At 50.7% G+C, this 18,706-nt stretch overlaps 7 protein-coding genes across 7 annotated transcripts; 4 read left to right on the forward strand and 3 right to left on the reverse strand.

The window, feature by feature from the left end:
- Positions 1 to 164: 164 nt before the first annotated feature.
- IAR55_002415 (ATP-dependent RNA helicase FAL1) lies at positions 165 to 1,510 on the forward strand (the record flags this gene model as incomplete). The annotated part of the gene is made up of 5 exons (XM_066945528.1): positions 165 to 608; positions 667 to 923; positions 986 to 1,290; positions 1,350 to 1,418; positions 1,470 to 1,510. 5 exons carry the CDS (start codon positions 165 to 167, stop codon positions 1,508 to 1,510), a joined length of 1,116 nt encoding a protein of 371 aa, XP_066804217.1.
- A 2,090-nt stretch (positions 1,511 to 3,600) lies between these two features.
- IAR55_002416 (uncharacterized protein) lies at positions 3,601 to 4,056 on the forward strand (the record flags this gene model as incomplete). Its single annotated transcript, XM_066945529.1, has 1 exon — positions 3,601 to 4,056. One exon carries the CDS (start codon positions 3,601 to 3,603, stop codon positions 4,054 to 4,056), a length of 456 nt encoding a protein of 151 aa, XP_066804218.1.
- Positions 4,057 to 6,357: 2,301 nt separating this feature from the next.
- Positions 6,358 to 8,853, reverse strand: IAR55_002417 (uncharacterized protein; the record flags this gene model as incomplete). The annotated part of the gene is made up of 11 exons (XM_066945530.1): positions 6,358 to 6,468; positions 6,542 to 7,043; positions 7,102 to 7,540; positions 7,596 to 7,665; positions 7,722 to 7,985; positions 8,037 to 8,100; positions 8,164 to 8,296; positions 8,362 to 8,439; positions 8,499 to 8,526; positions 8,671 to 8,777; positions 8,838 to 8,853. 11 exons carry the CDS (start codon positions 8,851 to 8,853, stop codon positions 6,358 to 6,360), a joined length of 1,812 nt encoding a protein of 603 aa, XP_066804219.1.
- Positions 8,854 to 9,205: 352 nt separating this feature from the next.
- Positions 9,206 to 11,110, forward strand: IAR55_002418 (uncharacterized protein; the record flags this gene model as incomplete). Its single annotated transcript, XM_066945531.1, has 8 exons — positions 9,206 to 9,266; positions 9,343 to 9,603; positions 9,717 to 9,808; positions 9,866 to 9,927; positions 9,984 to 10,073; positions 10,140 to 10,440; positions 10,508 to 10,583; positions 10,653 to 11,110. The coding sequence occupies 8 exons, from the start codon at positions 9,206 to 9,208 to the stop codon at positions 11,108 to 11,110; spliced, it is 1,401 nt and encodes a 466-aa protein (XP_066804220.1).
- A 91-nt stretch (positions 11,111 to 11,201) lies between these two features.
- IAR55_002419 (uncharacterized protein) lies at positions 11,202 to 12,377 on the reverse strand (the record flags this gene model as incomplete). The annotated part of the gene is made up of 2 exons (XM_066945532.1): positions 11,202 to 11,950; positions 12,020 to 12,377. 2 exons carry the CDS (start codon positions 12,375 to 12,377, stop codon positions 11,202 to 11,204), a joined length of 1,107 nt encoding a protein of 368 aa, XP_066804221.1.
- A 260-nt stretch (positions 12,378 to 12,637) lies between these two features.
- Positions 12,638 to 15,906, forward strand: IAR55_002420 (uncharacterized protein; the record flags this gene model as incomplete). The annotated part of the gene is made up of 10 exons (XM_066945533.1): positions 12,638 to 12,951; positions 13,043 to 13,173; positions 13,242 to 13,332; positions 13,438 to 14,035; positions 14,105 to 14,239; positions 14,304 to 14,436; positions 14,507 to 14,802; positions 14,859 to 15,329; positions 15,390 to 15,649; positions 15,744 to 15,906. The coding sequence occupies 10 exons, from the start codon at positions 12,638 to 12,640 to the stop codon at positions 15,904 to 15,906; spliced, it is 2,592 nt and encodes an 863-aa protein (XP_066804222.1).
- Positions 15,907 to 16,190: 284 nt separating this feature from the next.
- On the reverse strand, positions 16,191 to 18,519 carry IAR55_002421 (uncharacterized protein; the record flags this gene model as incomplete). The annotated part of the gene is made up of 8 exons (XM_066945534.1): positions 16,191 to 16,415; positions 16,677 to 17,150; positions 17,233 to 17,363; positions 17,427 to 17,520; positions 17,579 to 17,677; positions 17,739 to 17,846; positions 17,915 to 18,040; positions 18,094 to 18,519. 8 exons carry the CDS (start codon positions 18,517 to 18,519, stop codon positions 16,191 to 16,193), a joined length of 1,683 nt encoding a protein of 560 aa, XP_066804223.1.
- Positions 18,520 to 18,706: the final 187 nt, after the last annotated feature.

Genomic DNA, 18,706 nt, shown 5'->3' on the forward strand with positions numbered 1-18,706 from the left:
ATTTTCAGACGACGCTGCGCAACCTCAAGGAAACGCAGTGCATCATCGGGGGGTGCAGAGGTGCTCATGTCATGACACTTTTGTTCCTCTCGAATCTAGGCTCCTACCTGTTAGTGGTCCCTCTCGAATTCAGTCAGCCAGGTGGCGAACAGATACTGACCAACATGTCTGCCACAATAGTCGAGGCTCTTAACCTCAAAGAAGATCTTCTCAGAGGTATCTACGCGTACAACTTCGAGAAACCTTCTGCTATCCAACAGCGTGCCATCATCCCCATTATGCGAGGTCGGGATGTTATCGCTCAAGCTCAGTCCGGTACCGGTAAAACTGCAACTTTCTCCATCTCGATGCTGCAGTCTATCGACACCAACCTCCGAGAGACTCAGGCTTTGGTCCTTTCTCCTACTCGAGAGTTGGCCGTCCAGATCCAGACTGTAGTGTTGGCATTGGGCGACTACATGAACGTGTCTTGTCACGCATGTATCGGTGGAACCAGCGTTGGCGAGGATATCCGAAAGCTTGAAGCCGGTCAACAGGTCGTGTCCGGAACTCCTGGTCGAGTGTTCGACATGATCCGTCGACGAAACCTTCGAACCAAGGACATTAAGGTGAGTCGGGGCTTACTAAGAAATGTGCTGACCTTATCAGATGCTTATCCTTGACGAGTCCGATGAGTTGCTCAACAAGGGTTTCAAGGACCAAATCTATGACATCTACCGATACCTTCCCCCAGCTACTCAAGTCGTTGTCGTTTCCGCTACCCTTCCTCACGATGTCCTTGAGATGACTACAAAGTTTATGACCGACCCCATCAGGATTCTCGTTAAGCGAGATGAATTGACCCTTGAAGGGATCAAGCAGTTCTTTGTGGCTGTCGAGAAGGAGGACTGGAAGTTCGACACGCTGTGTGATCTGTACGACACGTAAGTGGTCGCAAAATTGCATTAAAAGCTTGTGGGGAGAGGCTGATCTCATGCTCTCTTAGCCTTACTATTACGCAGGCCGTGATTTTCTGTAACACCCGACGCAAGGTCGACTGGTTGACCGAGAAAATGCGAGAGGCGAACTTCACTGTTAGCAGTATGCACGGTGAGATGGTCCAGAAGGAGCGAGACGCAATCATGGCGGAGTTCCGAGGCGGCCAAAGTCGTGTTTTGATCACCACCGATGTCTGGGCCAGAGGTATCGACGTTCAGCAAGTCTCCCTGGTTATCAACTACGATTTGCCCTCTTCTCGTGAAAATTATCTGCACAGAATAGGTCGAAGTGGTCGATTTGGCCGAAAGGGTGGTATGTAGGATCTCGTGGTCTCGTATGCCAAGAGTCACGCTGATTGGGACTCGCAATAGTTGCCATCAACTTCGTCACTGTCGAGGACGTTAGAATTCTGCGGGATATCGAGCAATACTACTCGACTCGTGAGTCCGCTCGGTGTGCTTGACAGCATAGTGACTGACGATATCCACTAGAAATTGACGAAATGCCCATGAACGTCACCGAGCTCACATAAGCGTGATTAGCAAGCGGCGGGAGCAAGTACGGAGTTGCTAGGAGAAAAATTGGATAACTAAAGGTCTTTACTGAAGTGTTCAAAATGCAACATATGTACGACAGACATTCTGCTTCATAGTATACGCAACCCCTTTGGCTTCAACAAATCAGCGAGACGCCAATGGCCGGCATTCGCAAAGATGCGGCTACGCGATCCTGGTGCTCCCTTCTGGATTTTTGATTGTCCAGATGCCTTCTCATGGTCTTCTGATAGTTTTGTTTGTTCCAAATCGAAGTCGCTGATCAAGAGATAGACAGCTCGGAATTTACACATCAAGCGTTCCAAAGGGTCAAAGGAAGCTTCATTGCATGTTTGCAGCCTTTTCCCCATCCAATGGCAATCGGAGAGACCTCACAGACCTTTCCTCAGACTTTGCATGGCTTGACGATCTCCTCATAACCAGGGACTTGATATTCGTCAGATTCCATCGAGCCTAGTCTGATGATCGACGAACCTTGGAGACATATCAAAGATCCCTCCGACTTGTTGGAAGACAATAATCCACTTGCGGGACCCAGTCTTCTGCCATATGAACACGTAGGACCTGACTTTGATCATACTGAAGATGATCTTGCGGAGCCTTCCACCAACCTAGTCAAGTCATTGCATCAAGCTTACAGTCTAGCGACTTCCAAGAGCTTACTACCGCTCACGAAACGAATCACTATATCGAAAGTTTCTCGGCGGCTCGTTCGACGTGTAAGTCATTCTCAAGCCATCGATCGGACAGGATGTGCCCAATTGGGCCAATACCTACGCCTTCGAGAGTCAGTCCGATCTGGACGATGTGGCGCGAATCAAGGATGCAGACTACCTTGATCACGCGGACTATCCTGACTGCCCGTCATCTCGACCCGTAATGAGCGTGGCTTGCGACAGAGTGGCAGTGAGAGGATTGACAGTTTTGTTATTGAACAGCAGAGCGGAGAGGCTCCCAGCAATTGCTACAGTATGATCATGTGGCACATGTTTCGAATTCTCCACTCTATGTCACATACAGTACACTGTATGTTGCCCCTAACATTGAGATGCAATTGTGCTCATGGCACCAACTGGGGGGATCGTAGACGCCTGTCCATGTTCACCAAATTGCCTGGGGTGTTTGTCAGACTCCTTTCTGTATTGTGTGACGTACAGTGAAGCAGATACCTTCGAGCATAGACCCCTGGGAGTAGGCTCGACACCCTGTCACTCGATGTGAAACTTCCTTTGGCCTCGACAGACCTTCCTTGAAGCTGGAGTCGGACAGCGAGAACGGATAGAAGGGCACACAGACTCCAGATGACCACTGCATATATTCATGAGGCAGTCCGCTGTATTTTTTTCATCGAGATCTTGTTCAACGTCATCCTTATCCATCATACTACATACTTCCTGTACACATGGTTACGGCCCGTACTCGGAAATAATCACCATATCATCTTTGCGCTGTGAGTAAGACAATGTCGTTTTTGTCGTGCACCAGTTCCATCCGCTCGTCATTGACCGATAGCCCAGATCCAGAAAGCATGAGCGGCACGACCCATCGAGCGTGGTCGAATGGTGTTCCCATCACCGTGGAGGTTCAGGCTGCCCTGCAAAGAAAGTGTGAAACTTGTTCTCAACGAAGCCTTGTCTGCACGGTTGCCAGAGACTCGGTGTAAGTCTTTTGTTTTGCTCCTTTGTCTCTTCCTTGGCCTGAGCAGGTTTGAGCACGGTCACAGTACTCATACCCCATACCAATTTACAGGACCGGTGAATGTGGTCGGTGCATTAGATACAACCAAGAACGGAGAGGCTTCCCCAAGCGGGAATGCTCATTCATGTGAGCGTTTACATCCTGTACAACGATTTGGTCCTTGGCTAATGTAGGATTTCATTCGCGTTGGTTTCCTTTTTCGGGAGGGTACATATGCTGAATATCTATCTACGGCCGTACAAGAGCTCCAGAGCAAGCCCCATCGTCATCAGCACAGACCGACCAAGGCGCTCAGCATCCCGACCAGGCGTCGTGCTATACCACTGAGGGATCCTTGGCAGATCCAGCAGAAAGCTCGAGCAGCGACCCGATGTCTGCCTACAACGATCACCAGACTGGGCAGACTTCCTTCGGGTCGACGCCTGATCCCACCGCTGACTTTCCTTTGGATCCGGCTCTGATGGACCTCAGTGTTCCGGCAAGCTTCTTTCCACCATACCATTCGATGTTGGTTTTCTACGACGATCACCAGACTGGGCAGACTTCCTCCGGGTCTAGGCCTGATCCCACCGCTGATTTCCCTCTTGATCCGGCTCTGATGGATCTCAGTATCCCCACAGAATTATTTTCGCCAGATCACGGAGTGTCCAGCAACCCATATCAGGTCGATGATCCCTTTCAGTATGATGTTCCTCAATCGTACCAAGGCAGCATCCTTCAAATCTCCTTTCCAGGAAGCTTCGATCAGGAGGAAGCTGACGAAATTGGCCGTTTCGTCCAGCAGGATTTCCCCCATCCGGCGACTTGGAAAGACAAAGACTGCTGACCGAGTTCAAAACTTTTGATGATTGCTCTTGACGAATCGTCTAGGTGATATCGCCGTCACGACTTGGTAATATTTCGCATCTCATTCGTCTAGATATGCATTTCAGACTTTCTACAATTCTGGAATGGTCCAGGTCCTCAATGTGCTGATCAACTTCGTGTTGCTTTCTGACCAAGCAACTCCGCTGACTCCTCCGGGATGAGCGTTCTGTGAAGGAACAATGTGATCAGCTATTCCAATTCGCGACTTATGACCTGTGAGATAACTTACACAACTCATTACTCACCCTGATAGGAATGTTCTTCAATTGCCTCTCAGTATCCCAGATATAGATAACTCATTCTCGTCCAATCCACCTGAAGCTAATCTCTCCCCAATCTTCGCTCAAGCGAGATTGACCACTTGAGTTCGCTTCTGCGTGTGACATGGAATGAAGCCTGACGATATCCACTAGAAATTGACGAAATGCCTATGCACGTCACCGAGCTCACATAAGCGGATCAGCTAGCGGTGGGAGCAGGTACGGAGTGTAAGGAGAACACAACTGGAGGAATCGTTGACATCCGTAAGTCTTACAACGTTGCCAGGTCATGTTCGTCAGATACCTTTATGCATACCCTGACACACGGCGAGGCAGACACCTTTGAGGTTGGACCCCTAGCAGTAGGCTCGACATCTCGCCACGAGACGTAAACTGTATTGGGCTTCACATAGCTTCTATAAGCGTTGGAGTCGGACTGCGAAAACAGGTAGAAGGCCACATATGTATCATATAAATGAGGCAGTTCACAGTATTTTTCTCAGCGGTATCTTGTTCAACACCATTCCCAAACTTCAGACTACATATTTGCCTGACGCAAACAGATCATACTCAGCATTTTCACCCCGACCTTGAAGGTGAGTCAGATGATAAAGTACATTAGTGTCGCACGAATCTGAACTATGTGTCATTGACTGCAGCAAAGACCCAGAAAGTTTCAGCAGCAGAAAAAGTCAAGCAGAGATGGACCACAGTCCGTATATAATCCCTGTAGACGGAAACGCTGTGACCGTAAACATCTCGACCATCAAGACAGCAAAGTGTAACAGCTGCTCTGCCAGACGCTTGGCTTGCACCGTCTCAAGTAGCTCAGTGTAAGTCCATTTTTTCTGTTCTTGTCCAACAAGATTCTAACAACGTGAATCGGTTTGTTTTACGTGTGTCTATTGTATACAGGGATGGTCAGTGTGAGCAGTGCATCGTTCGCAATATGACCTGGGACGTGATCCGCCCATTGTGTGCTCATTCGGGTGAGTCGTCACATCCAACAGCTTGGTCTCCTCTTTCGGGTGGATTTGAATAGCGCTTCGAGTGGTATTATATCGGCTGTATGCTGAGATTTCATCCACAGTCACAAAAGAGCTCGACAGCAGACCGAATCGTCGTCAGCGCAAATCGCGCAGGCGCACCCAGACCAGGTGTCGTACGACACCACTGAGAGATCCTCCGCAGCTCCAGGAGATAGCCCCAGCAGCAATCTGATGCCTACTTGCGGAGATCACCAGACCGGGCAGACTTTCTCCGGGTCCAGTCCTGATCCCACCGCGGACTTTGTTCTTGATCCGGCTAAAATGGATCTTACTGTAGTATTCCGCCAGACTTCTTTCCAGACTATCTCAACCTTCACGAAAGCCACTTCCAACCGAATGCACACACGGCCTCATGCGGCGCTTTCCACAGCGATCCCTATCAATCAAACAGTGCATCTTATCTTCATCAAGGCGGCGAGTACCAGAACTCTACACTCAATGATTTCAACCCACCAGGTGGTGCTGGTGGACAAGGGTACACTTCGCAGCTTGAGGATTACACGACCCCACTTGGCGCTTTCCAGAGCGATCCCTACCAGTATAGCGGTGCCTCCGATCCTTACCGAGGCAGCGGGTATCAGAGCCACACACTGAGTGGATTTGACCCAGCAGGTGGTGCTGACGAGCAAGGGTATCCTTCTCAACACAATGATCCGGCAGCCTCAGTGGGCGCTTTTCAGAGCGATTCCAATCAATATGGTTCTTCTGACTCGTACCATGGAAGTAGCCACCACCACGGCTAGGCAGGAATGATCGTGTTATCGAGCGTGATTTTCCGAACACCAGAAGTTCAGAATAGATCCCATTCCGCCATCTGCCTTCATAAGACCTCAGATTACTTCCCTTTCACCATCTGTGCATATAGTAACGCCATGATGCATCGATACTGTAGATACCAGATGACGTCAACACACTTCGCACCTTGCTTGTCTACTTTTGTATTTGTACTATCTACAGCTCTGGAATGGTCCAGGTCCTCACAATACCATCCGCACCTGTGCTGACCAGCTTCGTGTTTCCTTCCAACCAAGCTACTCCGCTAACTCCTCCAGGATGAGCGTTCTGTGAATGAGAAGACCATCAGCGGCAATGTCCCGCTACTTGTGATTGCCGAGAAGCACATTTCATCACTCACCCTGATAGGAATGTTCTTCAATTGCTTCTCTGTATCCCAGATATAGATATTCTCGTCCAATCCTCCTGAAGCTAATCTCTTCCCACTCTTCGCCCAAGCGAGACTAACTACTCGTCCGGTGTGGAAAGTCCATTTACTCGATACCGCCGTCTCCTCTTTTTCAACGTCAATCAAGATGATTCTGCCCGTCGCATCTCCCGCTGCGAGATATCTCCCATCTGGTGAGAAGGCAAGGGAAAGGACTTCACCCCGATTGTCTTCGAATGTCGCAAGTGTAGTTTGAGGAGAAGTAGAAGCGAGCGTCACAACTTTGCCGGAAGAGTAGGCCAAGGTGTCTGAGTTAGGTCCATGGTGCACTGCGACAGCTGTTGTGGGTGTGGGAACAATGACTGAGGAGGAACCTGATTGAAGGACTTCGAGGCCAGATGTTGTGGCAACGTAGACTGCGTCGGAAGTAGCGGCAATACCAGACGGCTGAGCCTTAGTAGGGAGAGAAGAGGAGCTGAACAAATACGGGACATGAGTCCCGCTATTTTAGATATCGTACGAATGGGACTCACGCGAAGCTCTCGCCCTCGATAGCGGTAACCTTATCATCCCATCCAGCACTCCATACCTTGCCCTTCCCGTCAGCGCTCAATCCAACAACCCTGGCACTGTGTCCAGTCCCCTTGACATCTTCGCATTGACCCTCTTTCTCGCCGAAACCCTCACCGATGTCGAACCTCTTCATTGTACCGTCGAACGAACCAGCATAGAACGTAGCGCCCTTTCCATCCTCCGAAGGAGAAATCGCGGAGGCTGTGATCGCCTTGGTCGGTCCCTGAAGGGTTCGCCATTTGGTCGACGACGATTCCCGAGTGTCGAACACGTTGAGTGTACCTGAGAGTGAGATGGACACGAGAGTGTCGGGGTTTGCGTACACGATACCATTCTGTTGCGAGGAGATGTCGGAGCCGACACTGTACGACTGGATGGATTTGAAAGAAGAGGCATCCCCTGGAAAAGCGTTTTGCCGGTCAGATGATGCAGATGACATTAGGACCGGACTTACAGATGGAAACCACGCCATCTGCCCCAGCTGTAGCAATCTTGCTGGAATCAGGAGCCCAAGAACATGCCATCTGTTGTGATGTTTCATCAACAATGAGTCGCATTGTGGAAATTCTCCGAGACTTACAAGACTGCTAGTCGCTTCCCGATCCACTTGGCCCTTGACCTCTCCCGTTTTTCCCTCATAGAAGAACACCTTTCCATCACTTGCGACCGAGGCGAAGAGATCCCCATTAGGCGAGAACGCCACATCGCGGACGAAACGAGTGTGGGTGTTGATCATCTTGTCGTACTTGAAGGGAACGGCAGTATGGAAGATGACTGAATTGTCATCCGAGCCAGAGATGGCACGGAAAGGTCTTTGATGTCGAATCGAAAGAGCAGTGATGGGCTGTGGTTGCACGTCAGACTTAATTTATTGAAACCAAGTCGGTCAATTTACTTTGGCATGACCCGCGATCTCACCACAAGATGATCCGGAATCCATAAAGAATGCAGCGCCAAACCTACATCAAACTTGTTAGCCAAATCATGACGATGCGCATATCGTCTCTATGTTCCATACGTACTTATCCTTGCCCTCTCCACCAACGATGATCCGCTTACTTTCCCCATCCCAAGCCAGATCGTTGATCTTACCGCTCAAAGGACGAGTAGCGAGCTTTAGACTGTTTTCGGTCTGCGTGACGTCCCATATTCGGACTGCATGTGGCATCTGCGATCAGTACGAGTCGAACGGTGACCAAAATGATTGACAAAGAGCTCACCATTGCCAGCGACGTCGGCGGACGCAGCGTAGAATCCAGAGGGTGAGAATCGCGCGACCGTAGTTGTTTGGGTATGTTCTGAGCAGAAACATGCGGTTAGCGTCAAACACGGCGTCCGGAACATTGCGTGAGCTCACGAGTGTACGCATGAGATAGGCCGATGTGCTTCATTCGGGCGTCAAGTCCTATCAGTCAACACACGTCTCTCTGCAAATCAGGTCGACTTACGTTCAGGTGGCGTATCTGAGCACATCACCACATCAGCTCCTGTCCTGGCACTAAGCACTTTGTTAGAGGAGATGGGCTCACGATGACCGCTCGTCCATTTGTGTAGATCAGCTTCTCGCCCTTCGGGTCAACGCCTAGTTTAGTCGACTCAGACCTCGCTGTAGCGGGGTTACAAGGGTAGATGGAACCTTGATAACCTATTGTGAGCTGGAAACACCCATGGTTCAGCAGCAAAATTTGGGTCTCACCTGCTTTGTACGCCATGATGACGGTTGTATAAGCGTGGAAGAGGCAAGAGAGATGATAGCTGACCATGTATGGCTGTGTTATCTATCTGTCAACCCATCTCAATCGTCATCTCACCGTGCGGGGGCGCGTTCGAGGGTGGAGATCACGTGATGCATCTTCGGATCAGTCGGTGGTGGTTGTTTCAACTTTCGGCCGTTGTGTCTGAGTGACAAGCACAGCACCGTCCATCGCAACGGAGGCAAACACAGCTTTCATATCGAATAACGGGGGAGACATCGAGACATCGCTTGACATGACGGGGGAGACTGGCAGGAAGAGGCTCTCGCGAGATCAGTCGACAAATTGATTTCTAGAACATCGAGACGCCATGGTCGAGTCAAAGAAAGTGATCACGACAGTGTTCATAGCTCTTGTTCTTGACCTGTTGGGTGAGTGCTGTTCTGATGACTGGCCAGATTCGACGTGCAGCTCACCACTACCGATGATAAACTTTCCTCTATACAGCGTTCACCATCCCCCTTCCACTGTTCCCCCGACTGACGGCATGGTACCTCGTCCGGGACTCTTCTCCTTCATCTCTCCTCTCGCGACTTCTGGCTTTGTCCCGTTCTTGGCGAGCGACTCTTCTTTCCTTCTCCTCTCAGGCCGATGTGGCCAGCAAATTACTGGATGATAAGAAGAACTGGGATGTGGTGCTGCTGGGAGGAGCGATGGGGAGTCTGTTCAGCTTCTGTCAATGTCTGATCAGTCCTTGGTTAGGCAGACGTAAGTGTGACTCGTCATTCTGTATTTCAAGGACTCGACAGACCACACATGGAACGTCCAGTATCAAAAGGGTCAGGAGTTCCTCTCAGATGCTGACCAGATGTCATAAACAGTATCAGACAAGTACGGAAGGAAGAGGATACTGCTCATCACGATGAGTGGGAACATCATCTCGGCTGCCATATGGATACAGTCCACTTCCTTCGTGAGTCCACCATTTGTCTTTTCATTGGGTGTATGTGCTCACACATGATACCTTCAGGCCTCTTTTCTTCTCTCCCGACTCGTTGGCGGTCTCAGTGAGGGCAATGTGCAGCTCAGCACGTAGGTTGAGATCTCAAAGGCATAGTTGTATCTATTGACGCACAGACATTCCGCAGAGCAATTATCAGCGATGTCACGACATCTGCCACCAGATCCAAATCCCTTGCAGTCGTTGGCATAGCCTTCTCCATTTGCTTCACACTAGGGTACGTTGTCCATCGTATACATAGTATACAGACCGAAAAGGAGACGAACGCTGAGGCCCTACATAGACCTTCCCTTGGAGCTTACTTCGCTTCGCGGCCGGTTCCCCTTCCTTCTTCAGAGGACAGGCTGAACATATACGCGCTACCTGCGACCATCTCCCTCGTTCTGCTATTCATCGAAACAACCTTTCTTGCCTTCAGGCTTCCAGAGACGAGAGGATACGTGAAGAAGGAAGAGGCGCCTGACGGCACTGCGATGTCAGGCGAGAGCGAGGACAGGACCTCGAAGCAGAGCGTTGAAGACCGATTGCATAAGTTGGCAGGCATTGGAAGGCTGCATGGACTCTTCCTCTTGTTCTTCTCTGGGGTGAGTGTAGCTTGGCCATGTCTTCCGCAAAGAGGCCATTGTGCTGATAGATAGATTACGTACGTAGGCCGAGTTCACCTTGACATTCCTGACCTATGATCTATTCGGAGCTTCTAACATGCAAAACGGAAGATTACTTTCATGTGAGTGATCAAAGAGGCGCAAGCGACGTCATTTTTACCCCTACGGAGACCCGCGCTGATAAGACTCAGACATTGGTATCCTTGCTGCGATGCTCCAAGCTAGACACGTTCGTCCATCCTTATCCAGATTGGGAGAACTTCGTGTAGCCTCATTCGGCATCCTTTCATGTGTAATCGGCCTTTCCCTTCTCTCAATCCTACCATCTCAATTCGTCTTAGCGTCTCCCACTCTGTCAATTTCAGCCTTATACGCCGCTGCAACATGCCTAGCATACACAAGCGCCACAGTCGTGACTGGTCTGACGGCAGCTGCAGCGTCTTGCTGCGACGAGTCTCACGATCAGCTCAAGCGAGGACGAGCGTTGGGCGGGTTTCGATCGAGAGGACAGCTAGGGAGAGCGATAGGACCGTTATTGGCTTCGTCAATATATTGGGTCCAAGGTCCGACAGTGGCATATACGACTCTGGCTGCTTGTTTGGCAGGTGTACTGATATGGTCGAGGAAGGATATGGAAGGAAGAGGATGACACAAGTGGCAGTATCTCTTGTCGATGATGTAAACACTCTTCTATGCTCCATTCCGTGCACCCCTATGTCGCTACGCGTGCGATATATCATCTATCTGGACCAACCAACAACCATCCTATCTGAGCCATATTGGTCTTTCCACACTTCGGTCCTCCCGACAACTCCGCCTTTGCTACTTCTCAAGATGTCCTCGACTTCTGTCGCTTGACCTAGACCCACTTCCACCGCTACACGGGGTATATCACTCCACCCTTGGTTAACCATTTTCTCTTCCTCCACCAAGAGATCTTCCAACACTTGTGATATTCTCTCGTAGAACTTCAATCCCCTTCCTGGTTCATAGTGTCGCAGTCCATCACCAAGTAGTGCCGAAGGACTTTCGTATACTCTCACACTTCGAGGCAGATCCTGATATTGATCATAAGGAATATACGGTGGATTCGAGACTACCATTCCGATCCTTCCCCCCTCTCTCAATTGGGCCCCGAGCAACAACGCTTCCGGATCACTAAAGACATTGCCATAACGGACCTTCACTCTTTCGCTCATCTGCAATTTCTGAACATTGGCATTACCCAATGCCACTGCCGCAGGAGAGTTATCGATCCCTACGACCGTACAGAGCGGATTGAGATGAGTCATGAGAAGCGGGATACAGGCAGAACCAGTACATAGATCGAGGATCGACAATGGTTCTTTGGGTCGAGCAGCCGAACTGAGTAGCGAGATCGATGAGAGGATTGATTGTGAAAGAAGGGTGAAGATGTGGGCTGTTTCGGATCGTGGAATCAAGACTGGTTTCTTGCATAGCAGATTCAAGGGACCAAAATCGGTACTACCTTGAGAGACGACACATGCAGGAGTCAGCGTTCCTCCCCTCAAGCTGTGATTGGAGATCGTCAACTCACCCAGTATATACTGTAATGGTTCCCCCTCAGCTCGCCTCCTGACTAGCTGTCCCACTCTCTCATCTTCTATAGGAGGCAGTCTGCCTCTGGCCATCTCCTTCGCGGCATGACTTCGTACTTCCGAGACGATCCAGCGGAGCTCATTAGTCGCATCGTTTTCGGAAAGTTCGGGGTTCTGGAGGAGAACCTGGAGATGTGGGTTGGGTTCGGGTTGGGTCGAGGTGGAGGTCAAGTTGGAAGAACTTGAAGTCGTGCTGAGGGTCCGAAGGGCAGCTTGCCGTCTCACAGTCACGTTGCGACCTATACGGCTCGGACTGGAGCGGACGAACGATTGTGCGATCGACGATGGAGAGCACATTCGGATGCGCGGTATGCATAGAGTGATGTGGAGCAAATCTCATTGCTCTTCTGCGGTCGTTGAAGGGAGATGGACGTTTCCGTTGGAAAAGGTTGATGATATCAGGCTCATTCTTGATTCGAGTGGCCCCGCGTACGGTACCGACGAGAACCACATCACTCGTATCAGTTACCTTCTTGATCTTCGTGATCAATCTGCTGACGGCTCAACACCCTTGCTCGCCCCCTCGCCCCCTCGCCCTCCCAGTCCCCCCCCTCACCATGACGACACTCAACCGACTATCTCAACGGTTGAAAGAGAATTTCGTGGAGACAACGCGAGATCTCTCCCTGCTCTCGGGAACGGCGACCAACTCGTCCTCCACCTACTTTGACACTTCCGATGATAAGCTCAAGGAGATCTCCAAGCTGCTGGAAAGTAGAGTGGATCGTGAACGACTGGAAGGGATGAAGAGGATCATTGCTGGGATGAGCAAAGGGCGGGATATGGAGAGATTCTTCGCTCAAGTCGTGAAGAATGTGGTCAGTCCAAGTATCGAGATTAGGAAATTAGTGTATATCTACTTGTTGAGGTTGTGAGTGCTACTCACTCGCAGATCTCTATCACAAGCTGTCCCATCTGCTTGGAAGAGGAACCAGCTGACATACTACTGGATGACTACGTAGCGCTTCGACAAACTCGGACTTGTTGCTCTTGTCGATCAATACCTTCCAAAAGGACTTGTCGGACCCATCTCCATTGATACGGTCTATGTCCCTGCGAGTCTTGACCTCCATTCGAGTACCCGTGATACAGGGTGTGTAGCTAGTAGACTCACAACTTTACACGAAGCTCTGTTCTGACAGATGATCGTACCTTGCTTAGGGATCGTGATGCTCGGCCTCAAGAAGCTGGTCACAGATCGGAATCCTTGGGTGAGGAAAACGGTCGCAGGCGGGTTGGCCAAAGTGTACGAGTAAGTCTTGCACTCCGGTGAGAATGCCTGGTACCGGATTTCCTTTCTGCCTGTTCCTTCTCGATGCTTCGCGGTGAATGCTTACCATAAGACCTTGAACACTAGAATGGACACCTCCTCCCTGTCACAGATCATACCCCTTCTTCAGACTCTGCTCTCTTCACAGTCTCCCTTGACGCTGGGCGCGACTCTGACTGCGTTCCTCGAGATCTGTCCTGATCGACTTGACTTTCTCCACCCATACTATCGGCATATCTGTCGCCTGCTTGTCGATGCGGATGAATGGGGTCAAGTGGTAGCGCTGCAAGTGCTCACCCGCTACGCCAGAGCAATGTTGGAGAAACCAGATACCGCCGGACCTATCAATACTTTATTGATCCCTCCCAGAACTACGACGACCAACGGGACAAAAAATACCGAGACTGACGAGAGCGAAGACGAATTTGCCGGACTGGACGAAGATCTCGCGATGCTTCTGCATTGTATAAAACCCTTATTCCAATCTCGAAATCCAGCGGTCGTACTCGCCACGTCAAACGTGTATTATCATCTCGCCCCTGCGGGACACAAAGTCGTCGGCCAGGAGTTGCTGGTCCGTCCTTTGTTGCGATTGGCGGGTAGCTCGGGCAACGAGAAAAATGAAAGAGGGGAAATCGCGGTTCTGACCTGGGAGGTCTTGGCGGAAATGGTGGAAGAGCGACCAGTGAGTACACCCTTGAGATACGCGAATGGCAAGATAAGCTGTCATACTTAACTAACATGTCAACGGTAGTGGCTGTTCACGAGTTATCATTCCTCTTTTTTCCTCTTTGCAACCGATGCTTTGGGTGTACAGATTGCGAAGCTCAGAGCGTTGAGTGCTTTGGTCACGTCGGAAAATGCACAAGTATCCATGCGGGAATTCAAAGTGAGCCTGTTGGGGTTGTTGACTGGACGATCAGCTCACAATCTGTCGTTCCCTAATGATTTAGTACTATGTACGCTTCCCGAACGATGAGGTGTCTGAAGAGGCTGTGAGAGCTATCGGCCACTGTGTGCGCACTCAGGCCGAGGTTGCATCAACAGGCTTGAGCACGCTCATGCGATTACTCAAGAGCAAGCGAGGTGAGCAGGATAGATGAATTCGTAGCGTTTCTCCTACAGCATGATGTACTGATTACGCATTCATCTTCAGACACTCTTGTCGCTCGAGCAGTGATTGTACTCAAATCCGTCATCTTGTCCCAAACGCAAGCCAACACCTTATCGAACGCGTCCTTGCCCCTTCCACAAAGACTCGTCGCCCGCCTCGCAAAGGGTTTGGATGGCATCACCAACCCAAAAGCTCGTGCGAGCGTGTTCTGGCTGGTTGGGCAGTTCGCCGCGTCCGATTTGTCCGATGAGAGTTCGACAAGGGGTTTGGGTTGGGAAGGCGTGGCTTTGTGGGTTCCAGATGTCGTCCGCAAGGGGATCAAGGGGTTTGTCGAGGAGGTAGGTGTCCTTTCTTGATAAGTGCTTCAGAGCAACTGATGGCATTTGCTTCACAGTCTGGAATCGCGAAGCTTCAGATCTTGACACTCGTCACCAAACTCCTTGTCCTTTCACCTTCGGCCCCGCAGCTTACTCTCATGTCCCAATACCTCTTTAACCTCGCTCGATATGACTCTGATTACGACGTCCGTGATCGTGCTCGATTCCTCCACGCTCTTTTGCGAGGTGTTCGCGGAGACAAATCAGCCGTCGGTGAAAATGGTGGCGGGAAAACCCTATCTGTGGACGAGGATGCAGAAACAGAAAAGGAGATGGGCGGTGTAATCCTTCGACGAGAACAGATTAAAGTCATCATTTTAGGCAAAAGGGATGTCAAGGATGTTGGGACAGACGGCAGGATTGGAGGTCAGAATGCCGAGTATGAAGTCGGATCGATGTCCAGAATCGCAGGGAAAAAGCTCGGTGGCTATGAGGAGTTGCCGGAATGGACGGACGATCCCACAGACAGCTCGTTGAGAGAGTCCGAGGTGAGACCGGGTCTCCTCTCTCTTCCCCGCCAGCTCGTATTGACACAAATGCTATTGTAGCTTGACGACCCTTCCCGGCTGACCACCCCTCATCCATCCCATACACCCACGAATTACGCCCCGCCTCCTCCTCTCGCTGTCCCTACCCACGTCTCGTCCGCATCATCTTCTGCTCCCACGCCAAGGAACAACGCCGCGTCGTCGATGGATAATTCTCCGGCAGGTTCTGTCCCGCAGAACGTTAAGAGCAAGTTCCAGGATCTGGACAGATTCTTAGATAGTGATTCAGAGGAGGAAGAAAGTGAGGATGAGAGTGAGAGGTGAGTGTGGTGTGGTGTGGTCTGATTACAATTATCGAGTTGTGTGAAGTGCAAATCCACGAAGGGTGAACGCTGACATCGGGTTGTTCGCCAGTGACGGAGCACCTATCCGGCCAGTCACTGCTCCTCCTCGAAGCGCTATCGTTCCAGAATACGATGAAACGACTTCTGAATCTGAAGATGCGGGTACGGATCAAGAGGAGGAGGATGAGTCCAGCGAGGAAGAATCGGAGAATGCGCGATTCTTATCGCGATGACGAGGGCATGGTCGGATGATCACGCGGCTAGTCAACTCAACTGGGGGTGTCGATCTATAGACGGGGTGGCAGATGCTCAAATGCATACATGTATAAATGTCTACTCCAACCTCGCCCAGAATTTTCCACGCAGCGTCACGTCATCACGACAACCGCAACCCCGTCCACTCTCCCCTTGCCCATCACCGACTCGGGGACTGTTCATCCTTCCCTGCAGATCATCGCCCCCACTTACCGTCCGATCCGATATACCTCTTTCTATCATACTGCTGCTATCTGCCCGCTTACAACTTTCCCAACTTGTCTTTCAAGTACTCTGTCAATTCCCCAATCTTGACTTCTTCTCCTTTATCCCCACCCGCCGCGTCTTTCCCGACCTGCGCTTTGACACGGACGATGCCATCTGCCCATTCTTTCGGGGCGAGGATGACGACGTAAGGGATCGCATCGTCGTCTGCTTGTTTCCATTGAGCAGGGGTTCGGGGGTTGACTTTGGGTGAGAAGGAGGTCTGTGTGGGGTTGAATCGTTATGCGAGCACAAGCGGCGAGAGCAGGGGAGGTGGTCGAGGTCGATGACAGCGTGTCAAGTTGTAGAGATGAAGTGCGAGAACACGATAGATGAATGAGAGGTTGACGTAGAATACAGATCGATTATGGTGAATGCGTTTTGAGGTAGTATGAATGAATCAAATGAACAGATCAGTATCCCTCCACCGATTGCAAGTACTCGTAGACGAGACGGCGCAAAAAACAAACAAACGCCAACCCACCTTGATCCCGTTATCCCACAACATGGTCGCGATTTCCATTCTCTTCTCCAGTTCCACCCCACCCAAACCCAGAACATATACTTCCGTCTCCTTCCCTCTAGTCTTCTCTTCTCTACCTCTCCTCCTCATCTCCATGATACTGTAAACTCTCTCCACACCGATACTGATTCCCACACAAGGGACTTGTTCTGCCTTTTTACCTGCCGCTTCAGCGAACATCCCAACCAAATTGTCATATCGACCTCCAGCTGCTATAGATCCCACACCGACTGTGGACTCATCGATTCCATCTTCGTTGACGTTGCTGTTGGCGGATGGTTTGGCGGACTTTCCTGCCTTGGAGGAGACTTTGGTAGGCGCGGGGACAGAGGGGTTGGTGGGAAGTGATGGTGGGGCAGAGGATTCGTGAATCGCTTCGTAGATGATACCGGTGTAGTAATCGAGTCCTCGAGCGAGGGACATGTCAAAGCTCATCTACGGGTGTACCCATCAGCATGCGCCCAAAATGAAAAAGACAGATACACTACAGCTGGGATGGCGAGAAATGTCCACTCACCTTGTCGAGAACCTTGTACACGCTCAGATATCGGAACAGGATCTCCATGTCGTCCAAACCCTCCTTCGCACGTGGAATAGCCATGAGGTCCTTATCGGACTTGAGCTTCTCGAGCAGTTCACGACCCGGACCTAGTTGAGAGTGATTCCATCAGCTGATGATATTTTGCCAGCAGAACGTATTGCGTAGCTCACCCTTCAAGCCTACGTATTGACCAATCCTATCCGCAATAGCCTCATCCAGACCCTTCTCCACCGTCATCTCCTTCTTCACGTCTGCCCAAGGCATCTGCATCGCAATAGTGCTGTCAGCGTGGTATGAAACAGTGGGAATGAAACGGACCCACCTTGTCAAGCTTGTCAACGGCAGAAGAGATGGTCCGTGTCTTGTCGGCTGGGACACCGGCAAGTTCGAAAATACCATCGAGGATCTTTCGGTGGTTGAGCTAGAGTAGGCAGCACTGTCAGCTAGATCCCCTCGCGGATCAAACCGCGCAATCAGCTTACCTTGACGGTGAAGTCGCCGATATCTAGAGCAGTAAGACACTCGCAGACGATTTTGAGGATCTCGGCGTCGTAGACCATAGGGTCGGCGTGACCAGCGAAATCGATGTCCTGATGTGATGTGACACAAGTAAGCTGTTGCGTTCTCCGTCAAGCAAAACAATGGACCATCAGCTTACGCATTGATAGAATTCCCTCATACGACCTTTAGTCATAACCGGTTGATCTCGTCGATACACCTTTCCTATATGATAACGTCTGATGGAAGTCAGACCGTTCATAGCGACGTATCGAGCGAAGGGGACCTGCAGCAGAGTATCAGCGTCTGTTTCCCGAAGACATGTGAGGCTGCACTCACAGTGAGATCATATCGTAACGAGCACAACTCTCCTCCTTGATCAGAAAGATCATAGATCAACTTTGAGTCTTCCCCATATTTCCCCGCCAGGATCTCCTTTAGCTCGAACACTGGTGTATCGATCGGTGAAGTGTCATGCTTGAGGAAGACACCCTCGAGAGTCGAGAAGATCTTTTTTCTCAACAAGGCAGCTTCCGGTTTATGATCGATAGTCCCTTTGGGTGTTTTCAACGTGAATGCCGACTTGGAACCGGCTGCCGCTCCTGCTTCCCTCTGCGCGGATTTGAGCTGATCTTGTAAGACTTTCATCTGATCGATCTCGAGAGAAGCATCTTGTTTGCTCATCTTGAGTCCCTTGATCCGGGTCTGCAGAGCAGTGATCTGCTCTCCTATGGGCGAGTCAGCCGTAGTGGAGGTGCTCGACATTTTGGCGGATGAGTTACCGATCTGGCGAGCGTCTTTGCGAGAGGAAGGAGGAAGTCTGGTGATGTTGCGTGTGGGCGATGTGAATAGCCTGCTTGCTGTCCGAGTAGAAGTACGGAGCATACAAGAGGAGGCGAGTGAGCAATAGTGAACGTCGTGAGTGACAGAAAGTGATATTGAAATGATAGCT

Source organism: Kwoniella newhampshirensis, chromosome 4 (genome assembly GCF_039105145.1).
Source record: "Kwoniella newhampshirensis strain CBS 13917 chromosome 4, whole genome shotgun sequence".
Lineage (NCBI taxonomy): Eukaryota > Fungi > Basidiomycota > Tremellomycetes > Tremellales > Cryptococcaceae > Kwoniella > Kwoniella newhampshirensis.